At 37.8% G+C, this 21,358-nt stretch overlaps 1 protein-coding gene across 6 annotated transcripts in view; it reads left to right on the top strand.

Moving 5' to 3' along the window:
• LOC104592065 (putative RNA-dependent RNA polymerase 3) overlaps nucleotides 1–21,358 on the top strand; it is a 73,639-nt gene that overhangs the window by 15,075 nt on the left and 37,206 nt on the right. For all 6 annotated transcript variants that reach the window (XM_088893166.1, XM_088893165.1, XM_019196825.2 and 3 more), the window contains exons 6-11: nucleotides 4,420–4,618; nucleotides 4,699–4,786; nucleotides 4,915–5,058; nucleotides 19,100–19,162; nucleotides 19,255–19,326; nucleotides 20,904–21,010. In XM_088893166.1, the coding sequence (XP_088749292.1) occupies nucleotides 4,420–4,618; nucleotides 4,699–4,786; nucleotides 4,915–5,058; nucleotides 19,100–19,162; nucleotides 19,255–19,326; nucleotides 20,904–21,010 (673 nt within the window). The remainder of the gene's footprint in view (nucleotides 1–4,419; nucleotides 4,619–4,698; nucleotides 4,787–4,914; nucleotides 5,059–19,099; nucleotides 19,163–19,254; nucleotides 19,327–20,903; nucleotides 21,011–21,358) is intronic.

Raw genomic sequence — 21,358 nt, 5'->3', positions numbered from 1 at the left:
ATGTGTCTTCCCATTTATTTGATTCCCCTTGGATAATTGACTCTGGAGCCTCAAACCATATGGCGGGTAAGTCAAATTGTTTCCAATCTTATCAACTTTTATCTGGTAGGGACAAAGTGAGATTAGCTGATGGTTCTTTTTCCACCATAGTTGGTGAAGGAACCATAACCCTTCTTTTTAGACTTACCCTTTCTAATGTGTTACATGTTTCAAAATTACCTATAAATTTGTTTTCTGTCAGTAGCATTACAAACTCTTTAACTGTTCAGTGACCTTTTTCCCTTCTTGTGTTCTATAGGATTTGGACTTGGGGAAGATGATTGGTAGAGGTCGTATGGTGGATGGTCTCTACATACTAGAGAACAAAGCTAGTCTTGCGGTCATTGAGTCTACGAGTCAGTCTAGTATGAGTCAAGTTTACTTATGGCATAGTCGTTTGGGTCATTTATCGTTTGGGTCGTTAAAGGTCTTACTTTCAGATTTATTTAAATAAGTGTCAGTGTCTGAGTTCAAATGTCAAACTTGTCAGTTGAGCAAACATTGTAGAAATCATTTTTCTTCAAGAAATAATAAATTCAATTTTCCTTTTCATATTGTTTATTCTGATGTTTGGGGCCCTGTTACTTTACCATCTGAGCTTGGTTATAAATATTTCATTACTTTTATTAATGACTATTCCAGATATACATGGGTGTACCCTATGCGGTCCATAGATGAAGTACCAAAGATTGTGAAAGATTTCCAACATATGATGTAAAGAGACTGGGCCGAATGGGTCCTAGTATCTTCTCTTGTAATATCTTTTCTTTTATTGTGGCTAATGGGCCTCTCTTAATGGGCCTGTTATTTATTTTTGTTTAATCTCTTTATGTTACTGCCTAGCTGGCCACCCACTTAAGGGCATACTTGTCATTACTCTAGCTTTAATTCTTAATAAAAAAGGATTAGAGGAGAAAGGGAAAATAATTCAATTTTTCTTCTTCTTCCTTCTCTTTTTCGCCATCTTCTTCTCTTGTGTTGCTGCTCTTACTTCTCTTCTTCCTTTTCTTCTAATATTCAAATTTACACCTAATATTTGAGGACTGATTTACATCTTATGATATTTACTCAATTTCAGACAAAGATCCAAATTTTCTAGTCTGACAATGCCAAAGAATACTTCCACAGTGATCTCACGAAGTTCTTTGCTTCGTGTGGGTCTATCCGTCGTAGTTCTTGTGCCAAAACTCCTCAAAAAAAGGTGTTGCAGAAAGAAAAACCGTCGTCTACTTGAAGTGGCTCGTGGGTTACTCATCCATATGAGTGTTCCAAAACGTTTTTGGTTGGATGCTGTGTTATGTGCTACCTATCTCATCAACTGTATGCCATCTCGAGTGTTAGGGTACAAGGCCCCTCATCAGCTCCTATTTCCCAAAGCTCCCATCTTTTCTATTCCCATTCGTGTGTTTGGTTGTCGTTGTTTTGTTCAAAACTTGTCTCCTAACCATGGTAATCTTGACCCTCGTGCTCTTGTGTATTCTTGGGCTATCCTTCTTTCCAAAAGGGTTACTATTGTTTCGATCCCGTCTCTCGAAAATACTATGTTTCTATGGATGTGTCTTTCTTTGAGGGTGATCCCTTCTTCCCGGTTTCTCCTCATGGGGAGAATGGGGTGAAGGAGAAACAATTTCAAGTACTATCTCCCCTACTTGACCCTCCTCCATTCCATGTCTTTCTCCGTCACTGCAAGGGCTAGTTGGGTTCAAAAGCTGTGGAGCAACTTGAAACTATACCACCAACATCATCAAATTCATTGGGGACAGATCACATTCCATTAGGTACTATTATTCCCGTTGATAATCCTGATCCTATTGCTATTAATTTTTCTTTTGCCAATGACCTTGACATCCCTATTGCACAAAGGAAGGGAGTTAGGTCCTGTACCACCAAACATCCTATCTCCCACTTTATTTCATATGAGAACATCTCATCCTCCTTTCTTTCTTTTCTCTCTTCCATTGACAGTATCCCTATCCCCAAAAATGTGGCAGAAGCTCTTTTAGTACCTGAGTGGACAGATGCAATGAAAGAAGAGATGGATCCCTTACATAAAAACGGTACATGGGAATTAGTGGATCTCCTTGTGGGAAAGGAACCGGTAGGGTGCAAGTAGGTTTTTACAGTAAAGCACAGGGATGATGGTACAGTAGAAAGGTACAAAGTTCGGTTGGTGGCGAAAGGGTTTACTCAGGTGTATGGAGTAGACTATGCAGAGACATTTGCTCTGGTTGCTAAAGATGAATTCTATCAGAGTTATTTTTTCTCTTGCTGCTAACCTTGATTGGGATCTCCACCAGTTAGATATTAAAAATGCCTTCTTGAATGGTGATCTTGAAGAAGTGTACATGGTGCAACTTCCTGGTTTCTATGCTCAAGACCAAGAAAAAAAAGATGTGTAGGTTAAAGAAGTCCTTGTACGGACTAAAATGGTCACCGAGAGCTTGGTTCAACAAGTTTTACCTAGTTGTACAACAAATTGGTTATAAATAGTGTCAGACTGATCATACATTATTTGTGAAAAAGGGAGAAGGAAAAATTGTAGCCTTGATAGTGTATGTTGATGACATAGTGATCACAAGCGATTGGAAGGTGGAAATTCAGAGATTAAAGGAGTTCCTAGCCACTCAATTTGAGGTGAAGGATCTAGGTCTCTTGAAGTATTTTCTTGGATTTGAAGTGGCCAGTTTGAAAAAGGGGATCTTCATTTCTCTAAGAAAATACACCCTAGATTTATTACAGGATATAGGAAAACTTGGAGTCAAGCTTGTTGACTCCCCTATTGATCCAAACCATAGATTAAGTGATTGTCAAGGTGAGACTATCAAGGATGTGAAACAATTCCAGAGACTTGTGGGCAGACTATTATATTTGTCTATGACACGGCCAAACATTGCTTATGTTGTGGGTGTTCTTAGTCAATTCATGCATGCCCCAGACTTAGAGGCAGCTGATAGAATTCTCAGGTACCTAAAGAAGTTCCCAGGGGCTGGTTTACTTTTCCAAAAGAATGGCCACTTGAAGGTTGAGGTGTATACAGATGTTGACTGGGCCAGATCAGTTGATGACAGAAAGTCTACTAGTGGGTATTGCACCTTTGTGGGAGGAGGAAACCTAGTCACGTGGAGAAGCAAGGAACAATATGTTGTGGCAAGGTTTAGTGCTGAAAATGAATATAGAGCAATGTCCCATGGAGTGGCTGAAGTTATGTGGATAAAGAACTTGTTGAATGAGTTGGGATTTCCTGTTGATGGCCCCATATCCATGTATTGTGATAATAAAGTTGCTATCAACATTGCTGCCAACCCGGTGCTCCATGATAGAATTAAACATATTGAGGTTGACAAGCATTTTATTAGGGAGAATTATAAATGGGGAAATGTGCACTCCATATTTCAGTTCCACGGATCAACTTGCAGACATCTTTACCAAGGGATTATATCATCCGCGGCACAATGATTTATGTGACAAGTTGGGCATGATTGATATCTATGTCCCAACTTGAGGGGGAGTGTTGGAATCAGTTAGCCTCTTCTCTGAGGCGTTTTATTTATGCTTTTCTGTTTTTTAGTGCTGTAGGGGCACTCTTGTAATTTCCTTTTCTTTTTATTATTAGTTGGGTCGCCCTAATATATAAGCTAATATCTGACGCCGCCAGATACAAGTTTTAATCCAGTTTTTTTTGTCTCTCTTCTCTCCTCTCTTTCTCCTCTCCTTCTCTGATATCTCTTGCCTGAAAATAGTACGTACTCTCGTTAGGTCTGGTATGAACTATTTCTGCTGTAACAGCAGTAATCCTTCAGTATCTTGTGCCTGTGTGGTCTGATTTGGTGGTGTGTAACCTTCATCCATACTTGGGAGTGGTCTGGTTTGTCTATGAAGGGCATAGGACTGTTTTTTCTCAAGTAACCTGGAGTTTGATCATTGAGTAGGTGATGGTTTAGTGTTCAGTGGTGTTGCTCCTGTGTTTTTTTCACTGTGAATTAAGTAATAAGGGTATTAAAGTGCTGTTGCGTTATCAAAATTAAGGTGCTGTTGCAATGCTGGTTTGTACACCAATGTATGTAAAAGGGAAAGGCTTGGTATATGTTAAACTGGCTTGGATCTCATCCCTTGAGCTCCCCAACTATAGCTTGTTGAAGTGATTGCTGTTATTGGAAAAATAATATCCATCATTCCATCTTGACTTGCAGGCCAAACATGATTTCTTCTTGTTCTTGTTGCTTAAGCCCTCCTTGCTATACAAAGTCTTAGTCATTTATTCATGTTTTGTACTGGAAAGTTATTCCATAATATGAATCTCCTTTTTCTTTCCTTTTTTTCCTATATATTTCAAGAATGGTAACATTAGTTTCATCTATCTTATAACTATTTTTCTTCCAGTTTTCAAAGATGGAGGTAAAGAAAAGAAGAGGAAAAATCCAGCTTCATCACCTGTAAAATGTTATTTTGTTTGCCTGGAGTCTAACGTGTCATTGGATGAGAAAACACAATATATTTTATTTAATAAATCAGTTCATGAAGCACGGTCCGTGTTTATGCATGTACACACAGTTTCCAGCATTTCTAAATATATGGCTAGGTTGGTAACCTATTTGCCTTCTTCTATGGCCATATTTATTCTTATTTCCTTTAAAACATCATGATAATTTGGGAGTGTAGGTTTTCTCTCATTTTGTCAAAGACCATCAAGCTTGAGGTAGATCTTGCATCTGTGGATATCCAAAAGATAGAAGACGAACCATGCCGGGTATTTCAGTTTGTTTCCTTTTAGTCTGTAGAAAAGGTTGAGATTACCTTGTTTAATATGCGTCTGTGTTAATAAAGCTTAATTTTTTGGTATTCATTTTGTTAAGTTGATATGCTTGTGAATTGTAGGATGAGGATGGACACATCATTTGTAATGAAGGTGGGGAACCTCTTATACACACTAATGGAACTGGTTTTATATCTGAAGACTTGGCTTTGAAATGCCCAATGAATGTGGTTAAAGGGAAGAATCTGAAGCAAGGAGAAATTATGGTTTGTAACTTTGTCTGTGTTTCATAATTGTCAACTGAAAAAATTTTTAATGATAACTACCTTATTTTAAAAGTTGCACTCAAAAGTCGCTTGTGTGTTGAAAAGTATTTAATTCTTTCTAGAAGTTTATTTACTAGATTTTTTATTAGTGCTTGGAATGATCAAGGAAATATTTTCCTTGTTTTTTTTTTTTTATTCCTGAACTTACCTATTAGAAGCTTCACTAGACAAATTTAGAATTTAAAAAATGTTCTTAATTTATTTTTGCTTGTTAAACAAGTTATTTTGTTTAACAAGCTATATTGGAGAGGACTGAAGCTTTGGGTTGTACGGTGTCTCAATGGCCGCTAAACTATTTGGGGATGCCCTTAGGGGATAACCCGAGGAAAGAGAGCTTTTGGAGCCCCGTAATTGATAGATTTGCTAAGAAGCTAGCCTCTTGGAAGAAGAACTATTTATCTCTGGGTGGTAGAATTACTTTGATCAAATCTACACTAGCTAGTTTGCCTGTGTATTACTTATCGGTTTTTAGGATCCCGGTGAAGATAAGTAGGGGTTTGGAGAAGTTAATGAGAGACTTCTTGTGGGAACCAGGGGAGGAGAGGAAGGATCACAGGGTGAATTGGGAACTAGTCTCTAGGAGTAGGGCTGACAGAGGGTTAGGTTTAGGTAACATTTGGTGGAAAAGTGAAGCCTTGTTGGGGAATGGCTGTGGAGGTGAGAGGGATAAACTGTGGACAAGGGTAATTTTAAGTATTCACGGTTAGGTAGATGATGGCTAGGACACTGGGACTTTGGCAAGGTCTGTTGGTGCCTCTCATTGGAAATCTATACATGCCATTCTTCCTTCATTTTTGCAGCACATTAGGTATGATCTCTGCTCTGGGAATCAGGTAAAGTTTTGGGAGCACATTTGGGTGGGTGAGATACCTATGAAAGACCAATTCCCTTGTTTTCACTCTCCTGATTTAAGGGCAAGGTTGTGTCCAGTTTTCTAGTTCATTCTCAGTCTAATTTTGGGTTTGATTGGGATCTGGGGCTTAGAAAAGGCTTAAGGGATGTAGAGGTTGAAAATGCCATGAGTCTGGTTCAGATCTTAGACCGGGTGGTGTTGGATTCCTTTGAGAGGGATAAGAGACTATGGACCCTAATTCCTTCTGGAACCTTCTCTTGTGCCTCTTTCTTCAAGTCCCTATTGCCTTCATCCAGTCCATCTGCACAAAACTTTCCAGTTAAGGATGTTTGGGGTGAGCCGATTCCTCCAAGGATTGGAGCCTTTTGTTGGGAAGCCTTCCTCGGAAGATGTAATACATGTGACGTACTCCAAAGAAAAAGGCCTTTTTGGTGCTTGTCTCCGAATTGGTGCATTCTTTGCAAGGCTAATGGTGAAAGCTCCTACCACTTATTAGTTTCTTGCCCCTTTGCTACTGATCTTTGGGAATGGTTTTTTCCACTTTTGGTTGCAGGTTGACCCCACCGCCAAACATTCAAAGTTTGTTTAGCCCCTCATTCTTTGGTTGGCCAAACAAAAGGGGAAGGATAATGTGGAGATGTGTGAGGGCTGCTGTTTGTTGGACTCTTTGGGAGGAAAGGAACACCAGAATTTTCTCCGAAATTGAAAGAAGTAAAGAATGCCTTATTGAAGTAGTAACCGTGAGGGTGGTACGTTGGCTGAAATCTTTGGACCTGTTTGTTGATATTTCTACGGATATGTTGCTGAATAGCTGGCTGGAGGTGGCAAATTCTGCTCCTGCTCGCTCTTTAGTTTGTCTTGTGTGGTTACCACCAGGAAGTGGACTTATAAAGCTAAACTTCGATGGGAGTAGTGAAGGAAATCCAGGTCCATCAGGTGTAGGAGGGGTTTTCAGAGATGAGGGTGGGAAGGTGCTCGCTTTGTATTCAGGTTCCATTGGGTTTGGAGGCTCTCTCAAAGCTGAGGTCTATGCAGTACTGGAGGGTATAAGGAAGTCTAAGGAACTGAATATACAAAAGTTAGTTGTTGAAGGGGACTCAAAGCTGGTCTTAAGTTGGTTACAAGAAGGTAGTGGACTTTGGAAATATGCTAATGAGAGGAGGGAGATTAAGTGGCTAACTAGAGGACTGGAAATCAAGTTTCAGTGGGTCAAGAGAACAGCAAATGCATTTTCTGATGCTTTGACAAAGCAGGGGGTGGGAAGGGATAAAATGTTTTGGGCTGTTCTGTAAATTTTTCCTTTTTGTTATCTTCCCGAAGAGAGTTAAGCCTGTTTATCTCTCTTTGGAGTGCTGTAACTAAATTCTTTTAATCTAATGAATTCCAGTTATTGATAAAAAAAACAAGTTATTTTGTTTCATAGAGCAAGTACTCGTCAGTTTATTGTTATACTTTAAACAACTAAGATAAGGTCTACACAACATGAAGTGGATAGAAAGGAATTTTATGTCCTCTCCCTTACTATAAGTCTATAACATGGATATTACCAGGCTAAAGTTCATAGCTTGTTGTGAAAAGGCATTAACCAGAAAACTTCCAATTATATGGAAAATGTTATAGCAGTAGTACTGCATATTCCATGAGCCAACTCTCTGAGAAGATTCTTAATCCACAACAGTCAAGCCACCCCATGAGCCATAGCATGATATTTAGCTTCTGCAGTAAATCTATTATAATTTCATTTGATCCGTATATTGTGTACCCCTTATTAACATGTTTAATTTGAGAGTATTTTAAGTATTTTAACTAAACTGCAAGGCTAAAGATATTAAAACCCATTTGTTAAATAAACTCAATTTAAACCATTGAGAAAAATAGAAACCCAAACATAACATGCAGTGGTTGTAAGGGATAGAAATGGGTATTCAACCAGGGTGACTTCTTCCTAACTTCTCAAATCAATTAATAAAGGTCACACACTTAAGGTCCCCAGTGGAATAGAAGAGAAAAAACATGGTGCCTTAAGATCTATAACTAACAGAGGGCCTGCTATTTTTTATTCTTGTATTTTCACCCTCTTCTCTTTATTCTCCTTGAAAAAACTATGTTTCTTGTCAAAAATCAAGTCGTGTTTCTCTCAAATGATGTTTGCTTTTCTGTTTTGATGTAATAGCTTCAACTTTCACATCTTTCCCCAAATCAAATAGTCTCATGTTTTATGCTAGTTGGCGTTTTTTTTTTTTTAATTTTTTTCTTATCAAGAAAAATATGGGTTTCTTTCATGTTTCTCTTTGGGTTTATTGTTGATAGTTTAGAATTGGTTGTTATTCTTGAGTTGATTTTTGCCCTTCTCTATAATGTTTTGCGTAACTTTATTTCATTTTTCTTTTTTCCTCAATTTAATTTGTTAAACTAACAACTTTAAGTCATGTTGAACTGAAATCTATCAAGTCCGTAATTCCAACTCCCTTAACAAATTTGACTTGAATTGGTATTTTGGTGATTCGTTGGATAATGAATCAAATTTGGATATTAGATATATTTGGATTCGACTTGATATGTTTGTAGTCATAGCCATAATAGACCTACTTTTCCCATACCTTTCCTTTATTCATTTTATTTAAAGCATCCTTCACTTTAGAAATTCTAATTTTACAAGTACGTCCCCCACTAGCACCCTTTATATGTTCTTTATTTAGCAATTTATCAGAATAGATTTTGCATCTTTCCTTGATTTCCTAGTCTTTTATCAAGACTCTTTTCATCAAACATGATTTAAATCTCTTCCTTTTCTTTCTCTTACCTTTACAAGTTTATATACTCTATTTTCTCCCTTTTAGTGCCTAGTTTATGAAAGAGTTTGTTACATGCCCTAAATTTAGCTTTGCTCATTTTCTTAACTTTCTTTTTTTTGTGATTTTATATTTTTCCAAATTTTCTAAATTTTTAGTCTTTTACCATTTTTTTCATAATATGTCTGTTTTGCTTTGGTTATATTTTGAACCTCCTTATTCCACCACCAAGTTTCTTTGGAGTTTCAAAATTTTTCCTTTAGATTTTATTAAAACCTCTTTTTCTTTCTTTATATAGCTAGCCATTTCAAGCCACATATAGTTAGTCTCCTCATCTAAATCCTATTTTCCTTTTATTATTAGTTTATCTTTAAATTGTGGCAAATTTTGGCCACATTTGGAAGTGCTTCTCCAATGGGTTTTTTGTGCTTTTCACATTTGAGAAGCCAAAAGCCAGTCAAAGTTCTATTATAATTCGGCCTGCCTTTGAGTTCTGTCAGTCTGATAACAGCCAAGAAGAGAGAAGAAGAAAGAAGAAAGAAAGAGAGAGAGAAAGGAGGATAAAAGGAGAGAAGAAAAGTCTGGTTCGAATTCGGGAAAGATCACTTCTCCCATTCGGCCAGACATGTTTTATATTACTAATATAATGGAAAAGACACATGTGCCCTTATTTAAGTGAGGGACACTAGTTCTAATATAATATTACAGATCAGCAACCTCAACACAAGTATAAAGACAGAAATACCTCTACACTAACAAGTTCATTTGGTGAAAAAGCTCTAATTGTTTTTTTCCCATTAAAAAAGCCTGTTTAAAAAGCAAAAAGTAAAATCAATTTAGCTTTTTACGTTTGCAAGAAGCTATTTTGAACAAAAATGTTGGTGACAAGCCCAACACTAAAAAAAGTGTTTTTTCAAAAAGCCCATTTCAAAAAGTGGCTTTTTAAGAAGCTCAAAAAAGTTGGTGACAAGCCAAACACTAAACAAGTGCTTTTTCAAAAAGCTATTTCAAAAAGTGGCTTTTTCAAAAGCCTATTTAGGACAATAAAATTCCCAAGCACCACCTTTCTCCTTTTAGATTTTCCCACCTAATTCTTAGGCACCTATTTCATCTCTCTTTTTCTTCTCTTTTAATGCACACATCTACCACTGTTAATCCATGTTGTGTGGTTAAGATTTTCCTTGGAATAATTTGCAAACCTTTCACATTTAAAGTATGTGTCCACCATAACTATCAAGGTGCCGGCTAGGTGATAAGGCTTTCTTGTGGAGGGTTACCTCACTTAACTGCTCCATATTTTTTACATGGTGCTCTTGGACACTTCTATATTCTTAACTTTTAAGATTAGGATAATAAACAAACATTATTAAACGAACTTATTCAGTTTAAGTTAAAATATTAGTTTCTTTTGATTATTTTTTTTATTTGTTGGGGCTCAATCAACATGTATACTATTTTGAACCCTTGAAGACTTCAAAACTTGAATTGATAAGCATGGAAGAACTCAAAATTTTATCCAATCAACACATATTGATTATTTTCATCTCTTCTTCCACCCTTTCTTTTCTTTTCTTCTTTTCCTAATACAAAAATAGAGGCTCAAACCGTTTATTTTCTGAAATTTCTTTTCTTTCTTCCATTTTTTCATGAATATGTTAATTTTCTATGTTCCAAATGAACTTATACATTTTTTGTGAAGATTATAGACAATTAATAGCGAAAGATGGTTGCTGCTTGCTATGGAACCTAAGGAATTACCCTAGGATTCATGGTTTTTATTCCAAAAGAACACATCACAGTGACTAGGTGACAATTAATAGTAAGAGGTGGGTTTTATTAAAAAAATCTCCTCACCTAGCTTTTCCTTGACTCCTTAAAAACTATGCCTCTAGGGTCCATTGCCTTTGATATTCAAGATATAAAAAAACAGCTTAGCATGTGGAGCACGGAGTTGCATGGTCACAACACTTGGGATTCATGGTTTTTATTCAGAAAAGCACATCACCTAAGCAACTGGGTGACAAGTAATAGTGAAAGATGGGTTTTATTAAAAAAATCTCCTCACCTAGCTTTGCCTTGACTCCTTAAAAACTATGCCTCTAGGGTTCACTGCCTTTGACAATCAAGAAATATAAAGATAGCTTCGCATGTGGAGCAATGAGTTGCATGGTCACAACACTTTCTTTTGACCCTCTAGTAAAACTAAATGAAAAATCAAATCACCCTTTGTGTGCTTGCTTGGGTGATTTGGTTTCAATGTGTTCACATGGTCACCACTTGTTTGTGATCTTCTAATAAAACATAAACTTGCTATTAATCAAACAAAAAGCTAAATTATCCAGTGAGTGCATCTTCTGTTGCTACCCCAAATGGCACACTAACAACCCGCTAACATATGAAAAACTAGAGATTGCCTCTAGGTCTTCTACCTTACTATGACAATTTAGAAATACTAGTGTAGCCTAACATGTTGAATGATGAGTTCACACGAACATGCTATTAATCAAATGAAAGACCAAATAACTGAATGAGTGCATGCTTGGGGGATTTGGTTTCAATGAGTTCACATATGAGTACAACATTTTCTTGCAACCCTATAATAAAACACAAACATGCTAACAATCAAATGGAAAATCAAATCACCCAATGAGTGCATGCCTTTTTCCTACCCTAAATGGTACAAAACGACTCACTACATATGAAAAAGTAGAAACTATCTCTAAGGTCTACTACCTTATTATGACAATCATAAATCTCAAGGTAGCCTAACATGTTTTGTTGTGATGTGTTCACATGGTCACAATACTTTCTCGTGGCCTTCCTAGAAAACACTAACATGCTATCAAAAAAAGAAAAACCAAATCTTCAAGGGAGTGCATGCCTGGGTGATTTGATTTCAATGAGTTCACGTGGTTGTAGTACTTTTTTGTGACCTTCCAATAAGCCATGAACATGCTATGATCAAATTTAAAACCAAATTATGTACATGCTAATCATCAAATTTAAATCCAAAATTCCAAATCACATTGGGACTGCATGCTTAGGTGGTTTGGTTTTGATTAGTTCACATGGTCACAACAATTTTTTTTTGGCAGCCCTCCAATAAAACATAGACTATAGGGGTAACCGAACAGTGGGGTGATTTTCTGGACCGAATCGATTTGTTCAGTTTTTACATTTAACCGAACTGAAACCGAACCGATGCAATTGGTTAACCGGCTGATCGGTTAACCGCGGTTTGGTTTTTCGGTTTTTTTTATGCCCTCAAAATAAAAAAAGGGAACTGCGAGACAGGGAGAGTGGGAGTCTGAGAGAATGTCACCGAAGCAGGAGGGATCGCTTCCGAGGGTGGAGCGTTGAAGGCCATCGACATCAGTCCGTTGGGGAAGAACGAAGAGAACTGGGAGAGTGAGAGTCTGAGAGAGTGAGAATCCAAAAGAGAGAGAGGGAAAGGTGTCAGGTTGTTGTGGAAGCAGGAAGGATCGCCATTCGCCAGTGTCGCCCGAAGCAGGAGGGGTTCCCATCGGTCCGTTGGGGAAGAACTGGGACTGGAAGAGACCAGAGAGTGGGAGTCTGAGAGAGACAGAGAGTGAGAGTCGAGAGAGCTCAGGGAGAGAGAGAAGGAAAGAAAGGGAAAAGCCAAAAATCTGTTCGGCTTTGCCAGTCTGGTTGCTAGTCTGCCACTGCCAGACTAGCGAACTGAAAAGTCTCAGTTCGGCAGACTGGCGAACTAAAAATCTAATAAATGCGAACTGAAAAGTCTCAGTTCGCATTTATTAGATTTTCAAAAACAAAACAAATTACAATATATAATATTAATATATATGTATATATATATATATATATATATATATATATAAAATACTCTATAAAAGATGTAAATCAATCCTCAAATATTAGGTGTAAATTTGAAGATTAGAGGGAAAAAAAGGAAGAAGAGAAGTAAGAGCAGCAGTACAAGAGAAGAAGATGGCAAAAAGAGAAGGAAGAAGAAGAAGATTCAAAATTATCTTCCCTTTCTCCTCTAATCCTTTTTATTAAGAATTAATGTTAGAGTAATGACAAGTATGCCCTTAAGTGGGCGGCTAGCTAGGCAGTAACATAAAGAGATTAAACAAAAAGAAATAACAGGCCCATTAGCCAACAAGTAAAGAAAAGATATTACAAGAGAAGATACTAGGACCCATTCGGGCCAGTCTCTTTACACTCCCCCTCAAGTTGAGCATAGATGTCAATCATGCCCAACTTGCTTATATAGTGTGTCATTTTCCCTCTTGGAACTCCCTTGGTCAAGATATCATCCAATTGTTCGTCTGATGTGATGAATGGCAAACAAACTTCTCCCGAGGAAACTCTTTCCCTTATAAAATGCCTATCAACCTCAATGTGCTTAGTTCTGTCATGTTGAATAGGATTATGTGCAATGTTGATAGCTGCTTGGTTGTCACAATAGAGCATCATTGGCTTCTCGTAGTCAACCCCCAATTCTTCTAAAAGGGATCGTAGCCACAGTAATTCTGACACACCATGTGCCATTGCCCTGTATTCTGCTTCAGCTGAGGATCTAGCCACTACAGACTGTTTCTTACTCTTCCATGACACAATGTTCCTAACGACCAGAGCACAATGACCAGAGGTGGATCTCCTATCATCAATACATCCTGCCCAATCAGCATCAGTGAAAGCTTCCAGCTTCATGTGTCCATGTTTGGCAAATAGAATACCTTTCCCTAGAGTACCTTTCAAGTAACATAGAACCCTTTCTGCAGTAGCTAAATGAGTATCTCTGGGATAATGCATAAATTGACTAATAACACTTACTACATAGGAAATATCTGGCTGAGTCATGCAAAGATATAACAACTTCCCAAGCAGTCTCTAAAACACTCCCTTATCAAATAAAAGCTCACCATCTGTAGCAGAAAGCTTATGATTAGGATCAATAGAAGTGGAGATTGGTTTAGCTCCAAGTTTACTAGTCTCAACAAGGAGGTCAATGACATATTTACACTGAGAAATGAAGATACCATCCTTAGATCTAGCAACTTCAATGCCCAAAAAATACCTAAGATCTCCCAAATCCTTGATCTCAAATTCAGAGTTGAGAAATCTTTTTAGTTTACTGACCTCTTGAGTGTCATTACCCATGACCACAATATCATCAACATAAACTATCAAAAAGGTCACCAGAGAGGCATTTCTCTTCAAGAACAGAGTATGATCAGATTGAGTTTGTGTATAGCCAAAGGAGACAAGAGCAGCCCTGAACTTCTCAAACCAAGCCCGAGGAGACTGTTTGAGACCATAAATAGATTTCTGCAGTTTACACACCTTGCCTTGCATTTCCTTCCCATACACCCCTGGAGGCAAATACATATAGGCCTCTTCATGTATGTCTCCATTCAAGAAGGCATTTTTAACATCAAACTGGTGTAGGGGCCAATCAAAAGTAGTAGCTAGAGATAACAAAACTCTGACTGAGGTCATCTTAGCTACAGGAGCAAATGTCTCAAGATAGTCAATACCATACATTTGAGTGTAGCCCTTAGCAACCAGCCTAGCCTTAAGCCTCTCAATAGATCCATCAGAGTGATATTTAATGGTAAACACCCATTTACATCCCACTGGTTCCTTCCCTTCAGGCAAGTCAACAATATCCCAGGTATGGTTCTTATGCAAAGCATCCAGTTCAGCCATCATAGCATCCCTCCATTCAGGTTTAGATAAGGCTTCTGGTACGGACCTGAGTATCACATGGGAAGAAATAGAAGCAAGAAAAGAGTAGTAGGAAGGAGAGAGAAGGCTGTAAGACAGGTGTTTGGAGATACAATGGGCTGTACACTTCCGCTTGCCCTTGTGGAGAGCAATAGGAAGGTCAAGGTCTGGGAAAGATGTAGATGGATCAAAAGAAGGCTGACTTGTTACCTCAGTAATGATGGGAGGAGCAAGAGGCTCTTCTGTAGGAGTGGAAACAACCTGCCCATGTCTGAATCTGTGCCTTTGGTACCACCTTTGGGGAACAGGATGAGGAGGAATTATAGGAGAATGAGGTGGAGGAGGAGGAGGAATAGGAATATCGGAGGTAGGTCCAGTGGGAGAAGTAGACACCTCATGATAGGACTCAAGAGGAATGGGAAGAGGAACAACTGGGGACATGGCAAAGGGCTCTTCAGATTTCTCCTCCTCAGGAGAGATGCTAAAGAAAGGAGTCAACTCAGCAAATGTGACATCCCGAGATACAAAGCGAGTGCCACTAATTGGATCAAAACAGCAATATTCCTGATGTGTGGAAGCATATCCCAGAAAAACACATTTACGAGCCTTAGGTTCAAACTTGTGCCTTTGATGACTGTGAATATGCACATAGCAAGTGCACCCAAAAACACGGAGAGGAAGATAAAAAATATCCTCATCCGGGAAGAGAAGGCTAAAGGGGGTTTTGAAGTTAAGGACCCGGGAGGGCATATTGTTGATAAAAAAAGTAGTAGTAAGAACATGGGATGTAAACAAGAGGGATCTGGTAACTTCAACCACATGTCTGTTCTTCCTTTCCGCCACCCTGTTCTGTTGTGGAGTGTAGGAACAAGAACTTTGATGAATAACCCCAAAAGTTTCAAGATAGGCGGAGAGGGTTTTCTCAAAATACTCCTTAGCATTATCAGAATGGAATATTTTGATCTGAGTGTTAAACTGGGTGAGGATGAGTTCATGAAATTTTTGCACAATAGCTGGTACTTCATCCTTGGATTTCATGAGATAAATCCAAGTGTAACGAGAGTAGTCATCAATAAAAAAGATAAAGTACCTGTAACCCCCCATAGTTGGCAAATGATATGGCCCCCACACGTCAGAGTGAACAATATGAAAAGGAGAAAGAAATCTTTTATTGCTTACTGAATAAGAATGTCTACAATGCTTTGCCTGTTCACACGACTCACAATGAAGACTCGATAAAGACACTCCCTTAAACATATTTGGAAAGAAATGACTCAAAGCAGAAAATGACAAATGACTAAACCAAAAGTGACATAACAAGACTTTGTTAACAGACTTTGACAAAACTGACTCTAAGGCAACTCCATGAGGTGGTCCAAAAGCTCGATCCGGTGTGTCCAACAAGTATATTCCGTTCGCCTCATGGCCACTCCCAATCATCCTTTGAGATTGCAGGTCCTGAAAAACACAATGAGTGGGAAAAAAGGTTATGCTACAATTCATGGATTTAGTTAAGCTGCTAACAGATAAAAGGTTTGTGTTAAGTTTAGGGACATGAAGGACAGAGGATAAATAAAGGGTGTCAGAAGTCTTTATATCTCCTTTACTAGAGATGGGAGCAAGAGACCCATCAGGAAGGGATATTTTCTCTTTGCCAGAGAGAAGGTGGTATGAGCAGAAGAGATTAGACAGGCTGGTCATATGGTCTGATGCACCGGAATCAATAATCCAAGGGATTTTATGATTACCTGAAACTGAAGCATGATTTGCAGAAGCATGAATACCTGAGTGAGCAAATGTAGATAAAGATGATGTGTTGTTGTTGGAAGAGTGAGATGAAGAAACAATAGCTTCCAAGTGATTTAGTAGCCTCCCATACTTTTCAAAATCCGCCTTCATTGCTGCCAACTACTCAATGGTTGATTTTTCTTCACTCTCCTTATTTCCTCCTTCAGGTACTATAGCAACATTAGCTGTCTTAGGCTTTCCTACCTGACTGATCTTTTTAGAGCTGTTGTTATTCTTAAACCTATCAGGAAGAAGCTCAGGATGAAGCTTCCAGCAAGTGTCCTTTGTATGCCTCGGTTTCTTGCAATATTCACATATCTGCTCTTTTTTCTCCGTAGGACCCTTTGGCTTTATTCCAGCATGTGCAAAGTATTCTATAGGTGGACCCTGCAACTGAACTTGTCGCCTACTCTCCTCACTGCTTATCATAGCGTATGCTTGGGAAAGAATAACCTCATCTCTGGCCAGGATATTTTGCTTAATGATGTCAAACTCAGGGTTGAGTCCCGTGAGAAATTCAAACACCCTATTTCTCTCCACCAACTTCCTATACATTTCAGCATCATTCTTACTCTCCCATACAACTGTCTCCATAACATCAATTTCTTGCCATAGGGATTTCAGTATAGAGTAGTAGATTGCTACACTCTTCTCCCCCTGTCTTAGGTTTTTCACATCACTTTTCAACTTATAGACTTTGGCTACATTCAACTTCTGTGAATAGGTCTCAGTAACACTGTCCCAAATCTCCTTAGCCAAAGACATTCAGAGATAATGCTGACTTATATGAGGTTGCATAGAATTAACCAACCATCCTATGACAGTATAGTTCTCTTGCATCCATTTCTCAAATTCAGGGTCTGTCTCTTTGGGTTTCACTTTACTACCTGTGAGATACTCGAGTTTTCCTCTACAACAAACATAAATTCTTATAGACTATGCCCAAGCAAGATAATTTGTCCCATCTAGCTTGATTGTGGTCACACCAGTCAAAACGGAATCTATCGAGCCAAGGCCGGAAACCGGCACTTGCTTGAACTCACTTCCGTATGGCTCCATCAATCAAACGAAAATCAAAGAACCAGAAATTTTGTCTATATAAACTTACTTGAAGTCAAACCAGAACCCAGATGCTTGAAAACTAGGGTTTTACTCCGTCTAGATGTTGGGGAGGAAGAGAGAAGATGCAACCACTCCTACCAGAGCTTCCCAATCTCTTCCAAACTTGAACCGCCCTCCTTTAGGAGTCAAAAGACACCTCCCAAGCACAGAGCGCCACACCCAAAGCTTCACCTTTACATGTACCTTCGAAATCTCTAATCGACTAGGGTTTTGGGCAGCAACAGAACAACACCACTTCTTGGCAATATCCAACCAGATTTAAACTCTCCAAACCCTCTACCAACTAGGCCAGAGATCCTCTGAACTATAGAGAACCTATCTCTCCATACACTCTCTTAATCTAAGGGTGTATGGGAAAAGAGGAAGAAGAAAAAAAGGAAGAAACCAAGATGTAAATCAGTCCTCAAATATTAGGTGTAAATTTGAAGATTAGAGGGAAAAAAAGGAAGAAGAGAAGTAAGAGCAGCAATACAAGAGAAGAAGATGGCGAAAAGAGAAGGAAGAAGAAGAAGATTCGAAATTATCTTCCCTTTCTCCTCTAATCCTTTTTATTAAGAATTAATGTTAGAGTAATGACAAGTATGCCCTTAAGTGGGGGCCAGCTAGGCAGTAACATAAAGAGATTAAACAAAAAGAAATAACATGCCCATTAATAGAGGCCCATTAGCCAACAAGAAAAGAAAAGATATTACAAGAGAAGATACTAGGACCCATTCGGCCCAGTCTCTTTACAATAAATATATATTATTGTATATATCGATTGGTTCGGTTAACCACCGGTTTTTTTAAATGGTTAATCAAAACCGAACCGAAATTGTCGGTTTTTTTATAATGTCGAACCGAAACCGAACTGACCGGTTCGGTTAACCGATTTTTCAGTTCGGTTTCGGTCAGTTCAGTTTTTCAGTTTTTTTGCTCACCCTTAATAGACATTCTATCAATTAAATGAAAGACAGAATTACCAAGTGAGTGCATGCTTATTGTTGCTACCCTAAATGGTACATGAACTACCTGCTATCATATCATAAAATGGAGACTAACTTTATGATCCATTACCTTATTAGGAATATCAAGAAATGTGAAGGTAGCCAAACATGTAGAGCGATGAGTTCACATAATCATAATACTTTCTTGTGGCCTCTAAAAAACCCATACATGCTATAAGTCAAAGGATAAACCAAATCACATAGTGATTGGATGCTTGGATGATTTGGTCTTCATGAGTTCACAACAATTTGTTGTGACCATCCAATAAAACACAAACATGCTGCTATTAGTCAAATGAAAAACCAAATAACCTAGTGAAGGCATGTTTGCTATTGTTTCACCAAATGGTACCTGAGCAACCCACTATCATATGCAATAGAGGCCAGGCTAAACGAGAAGCCATTGAAACCAAAAAGGTCTTTAAAGAAGTTGAAAGTTTCTTGGTCTAGTTTTATGTTGATGGGTGGTCTGGTTGGCTTTTTAGTGATTGATGGATGGTGAGTGCTAGGTGTTGATGGGTGGTCTGGTTGGCTTTTATACCCTATTGTATGTTTTCATGGGCACAGCTCTTTCCTGAAAATGTCTTCACTACATCTAAAGCTGTTTACACCATATAAAGTGATACAATTGTCATGCTTGTTGGAGTAAAGGTATTTAACAGTGGAACACTTCACCATCTGGCATATATTTCATCCTTCTATCTGAATACTTTTCTGTTTTGTAGAGGATTTCAGGTCATGACGGAATTGAGGAGAAGTCAGAGTTGAGATGGTATATTCAGGAACCAGTATGCCAACTGTGGTACTCTTTCTCTGTGTTTCTTTTTGTGTTTCACAGTTAATTATTTAATGCTAATAGGACGATCTTGTTTCGTTCTAGCCACTATTAATTCAGTTCCGTTTGTTCAACAATGGTTGTGCTGTCAAGGGAACTTTTCTTGTCAACAAAAAGGTAAGCATTAAATTAATTAAAGTATAATTGAACTAGGACTGGATGTCTTTAAAGAGTGAGGTCACAACGAAATGACATATTTCCTTAGCTTGCTTGTAAAAATTACATATTTAAAACATTATCTGTATGCTATTAGCTTTGTGTCATATTTAACCTTTTTTTTTGGGTAAGAAGTAACCTACTTAGGTGGTTTATATGTCATCGGAACTTTTGATGTATGAAATTCTTATGGTGTATAAACTTTCCATTTAAAATATTAAGAGATTTTATGTCCTTGTCTTTGGCTCTTCGCTTGTTTGGATCAGCACCAAATCAAGTTTTTGATAAAAAAATCTTTATTTTGGATGAAGAATTGTTCAGAAGTACAAATAGTGCTGAATGCCCCTTATGATAATCTTGGGCTGGTTCCAGCCACTTAAGCTCCCTTGGCTCACTTATCTTACATGATTTCTATTACAACTTTCTTCTTTGAACTCCTTGTTTACCCATTTCATTGGATAAACAATTGGCAGATCTCTGAATCCAATTAAACCTTGTACTTGCCCCTATCTACAATGCTAATGTTCATACTTGTCTCAAGAAGTGTCTATACTATGAAAGGCCCAAGATTATCATTTTTGAACCATATTTTTGAAGATAAATAAAATAGAAACTTCATTAATAAAAGAAGAGATTACAATCAGATAAGGTGATGCGAGATCACCAATCAAAGAAAACAAGAAAAATACATAAAGAACAAAACATGCATCAGTTCCTCATTATCAAATCTAAACAAGACCAGAAGGCTCTCTTCAAAAGGATCATAGGTCAGATCTTTTGAACAATTTCATACCCAGCTTTTAGTCTCCTTCTACCATTAAGTTCCTGTAGTTGAGAGAATGACCCAATCTGAGTTTATTAGTAAAGCTACAAACTCTACCCTGGTTTAATCACCATAAAGAACTAATCTTGAGAAGAGTCAAGATTCATCCAAAATCACTCTGGAAGACAACATACCTAAATCTCCTAGACTAGTCATACTGCATCCATCAAAGTTAATAAAATTAGGGGGTGGAAGAGAATTCAATATAAGTGATGTTTCTTGCTAAGGATGAATCTACAATACCTTGTCATCCTCTAACAATATCATCAGTGGAGAGGGGCAAAATTTCCCAGTGATTTTACTGCAATAAGCCAGCTATAGTAACGCGTTCCCAATTACTGCCTTAATTTGCTCTTTTTCTTTGAAGATTTTTTTACATTTCTATATCCCCATCCAAAGACTGTAGCCTTTCTATTCTCTTCTTAAGGGATGGGAAAACAGAAGTCTTAAAGAGTTGGATGAGTTTGCTTGCAGACAAATAGAGAAAAGAATAGGAGATTAGTACTTAAGTCTTAGTAGATAGGAAATATTCTCACAGATTGCTTTGCAAAGGAAGCATATACTAGTTGGTAAGTACCACTTTGTTCTTCCTTTTTGCTAGTCTTGCATGGACTCCTAAATTTTTGAAGCCTAATATTCAATTTATGTTTTATTTTTCTCTTCCTACCAACATATTCTTTTTGGTGTTGATATCTTGTACTTCCAAATTTTGTAGCTTCCTCCTAAAACAATTCAGATAAGACGTTCAATGATAAAAGTTGAGGCAGACCCAAAGCTTTCATATGTTCGAACTGCCAATTCATTGGAGATAGTTGCAACAAGGTAAAGTTCAATAATTAAAGAAACTATGGATTTTTCATTAATTGTATAAATACATATTTAATTTTCAGTAACTAGAAATCGTTTTTTATGTGCTGTGCTAGTAGGCAACTCAGCTGCTTTTGCAACCCCAGTAAGGGTTCACAAAAATATTTGTGTTTTCATATAGGCCCTATGTTGGGTTGCTAGGCAGCCAAGCTCTTCTCTAGCATTTCACTTTATTGTATACAACATTAAGTCAAATTGAAGTTTATTAAACTTGGAAGAAGTGAGTTGTCTAGCTCAGGTAAGATGGAATGATGTGTGAAATTTAAAAAAAAAAGTCTTTTATTCTTTACCTTGACATAATTT

Source organism: Nelumbo nucifera, chromosome 8 (genome assembly GCF_055504915.1).
Source record: "Nelumbo nucifera cultivar China Antique chromosome 8, China Antique-T2T, whole genome shotgun sequence".
Classification (NCBI taxonomy): domain Eukaryota; kingdom Viridiplantae; phylum Streptophyta; class Magnoliopsida; order Proteales; family Nelumbonaceae; genus Nelumbo; species Nelumbo nucifera.
Note: the sequence above shows the minus strand (reverse complement) of the source record. Positions and strands in the feature narration are given on the sequence as shown.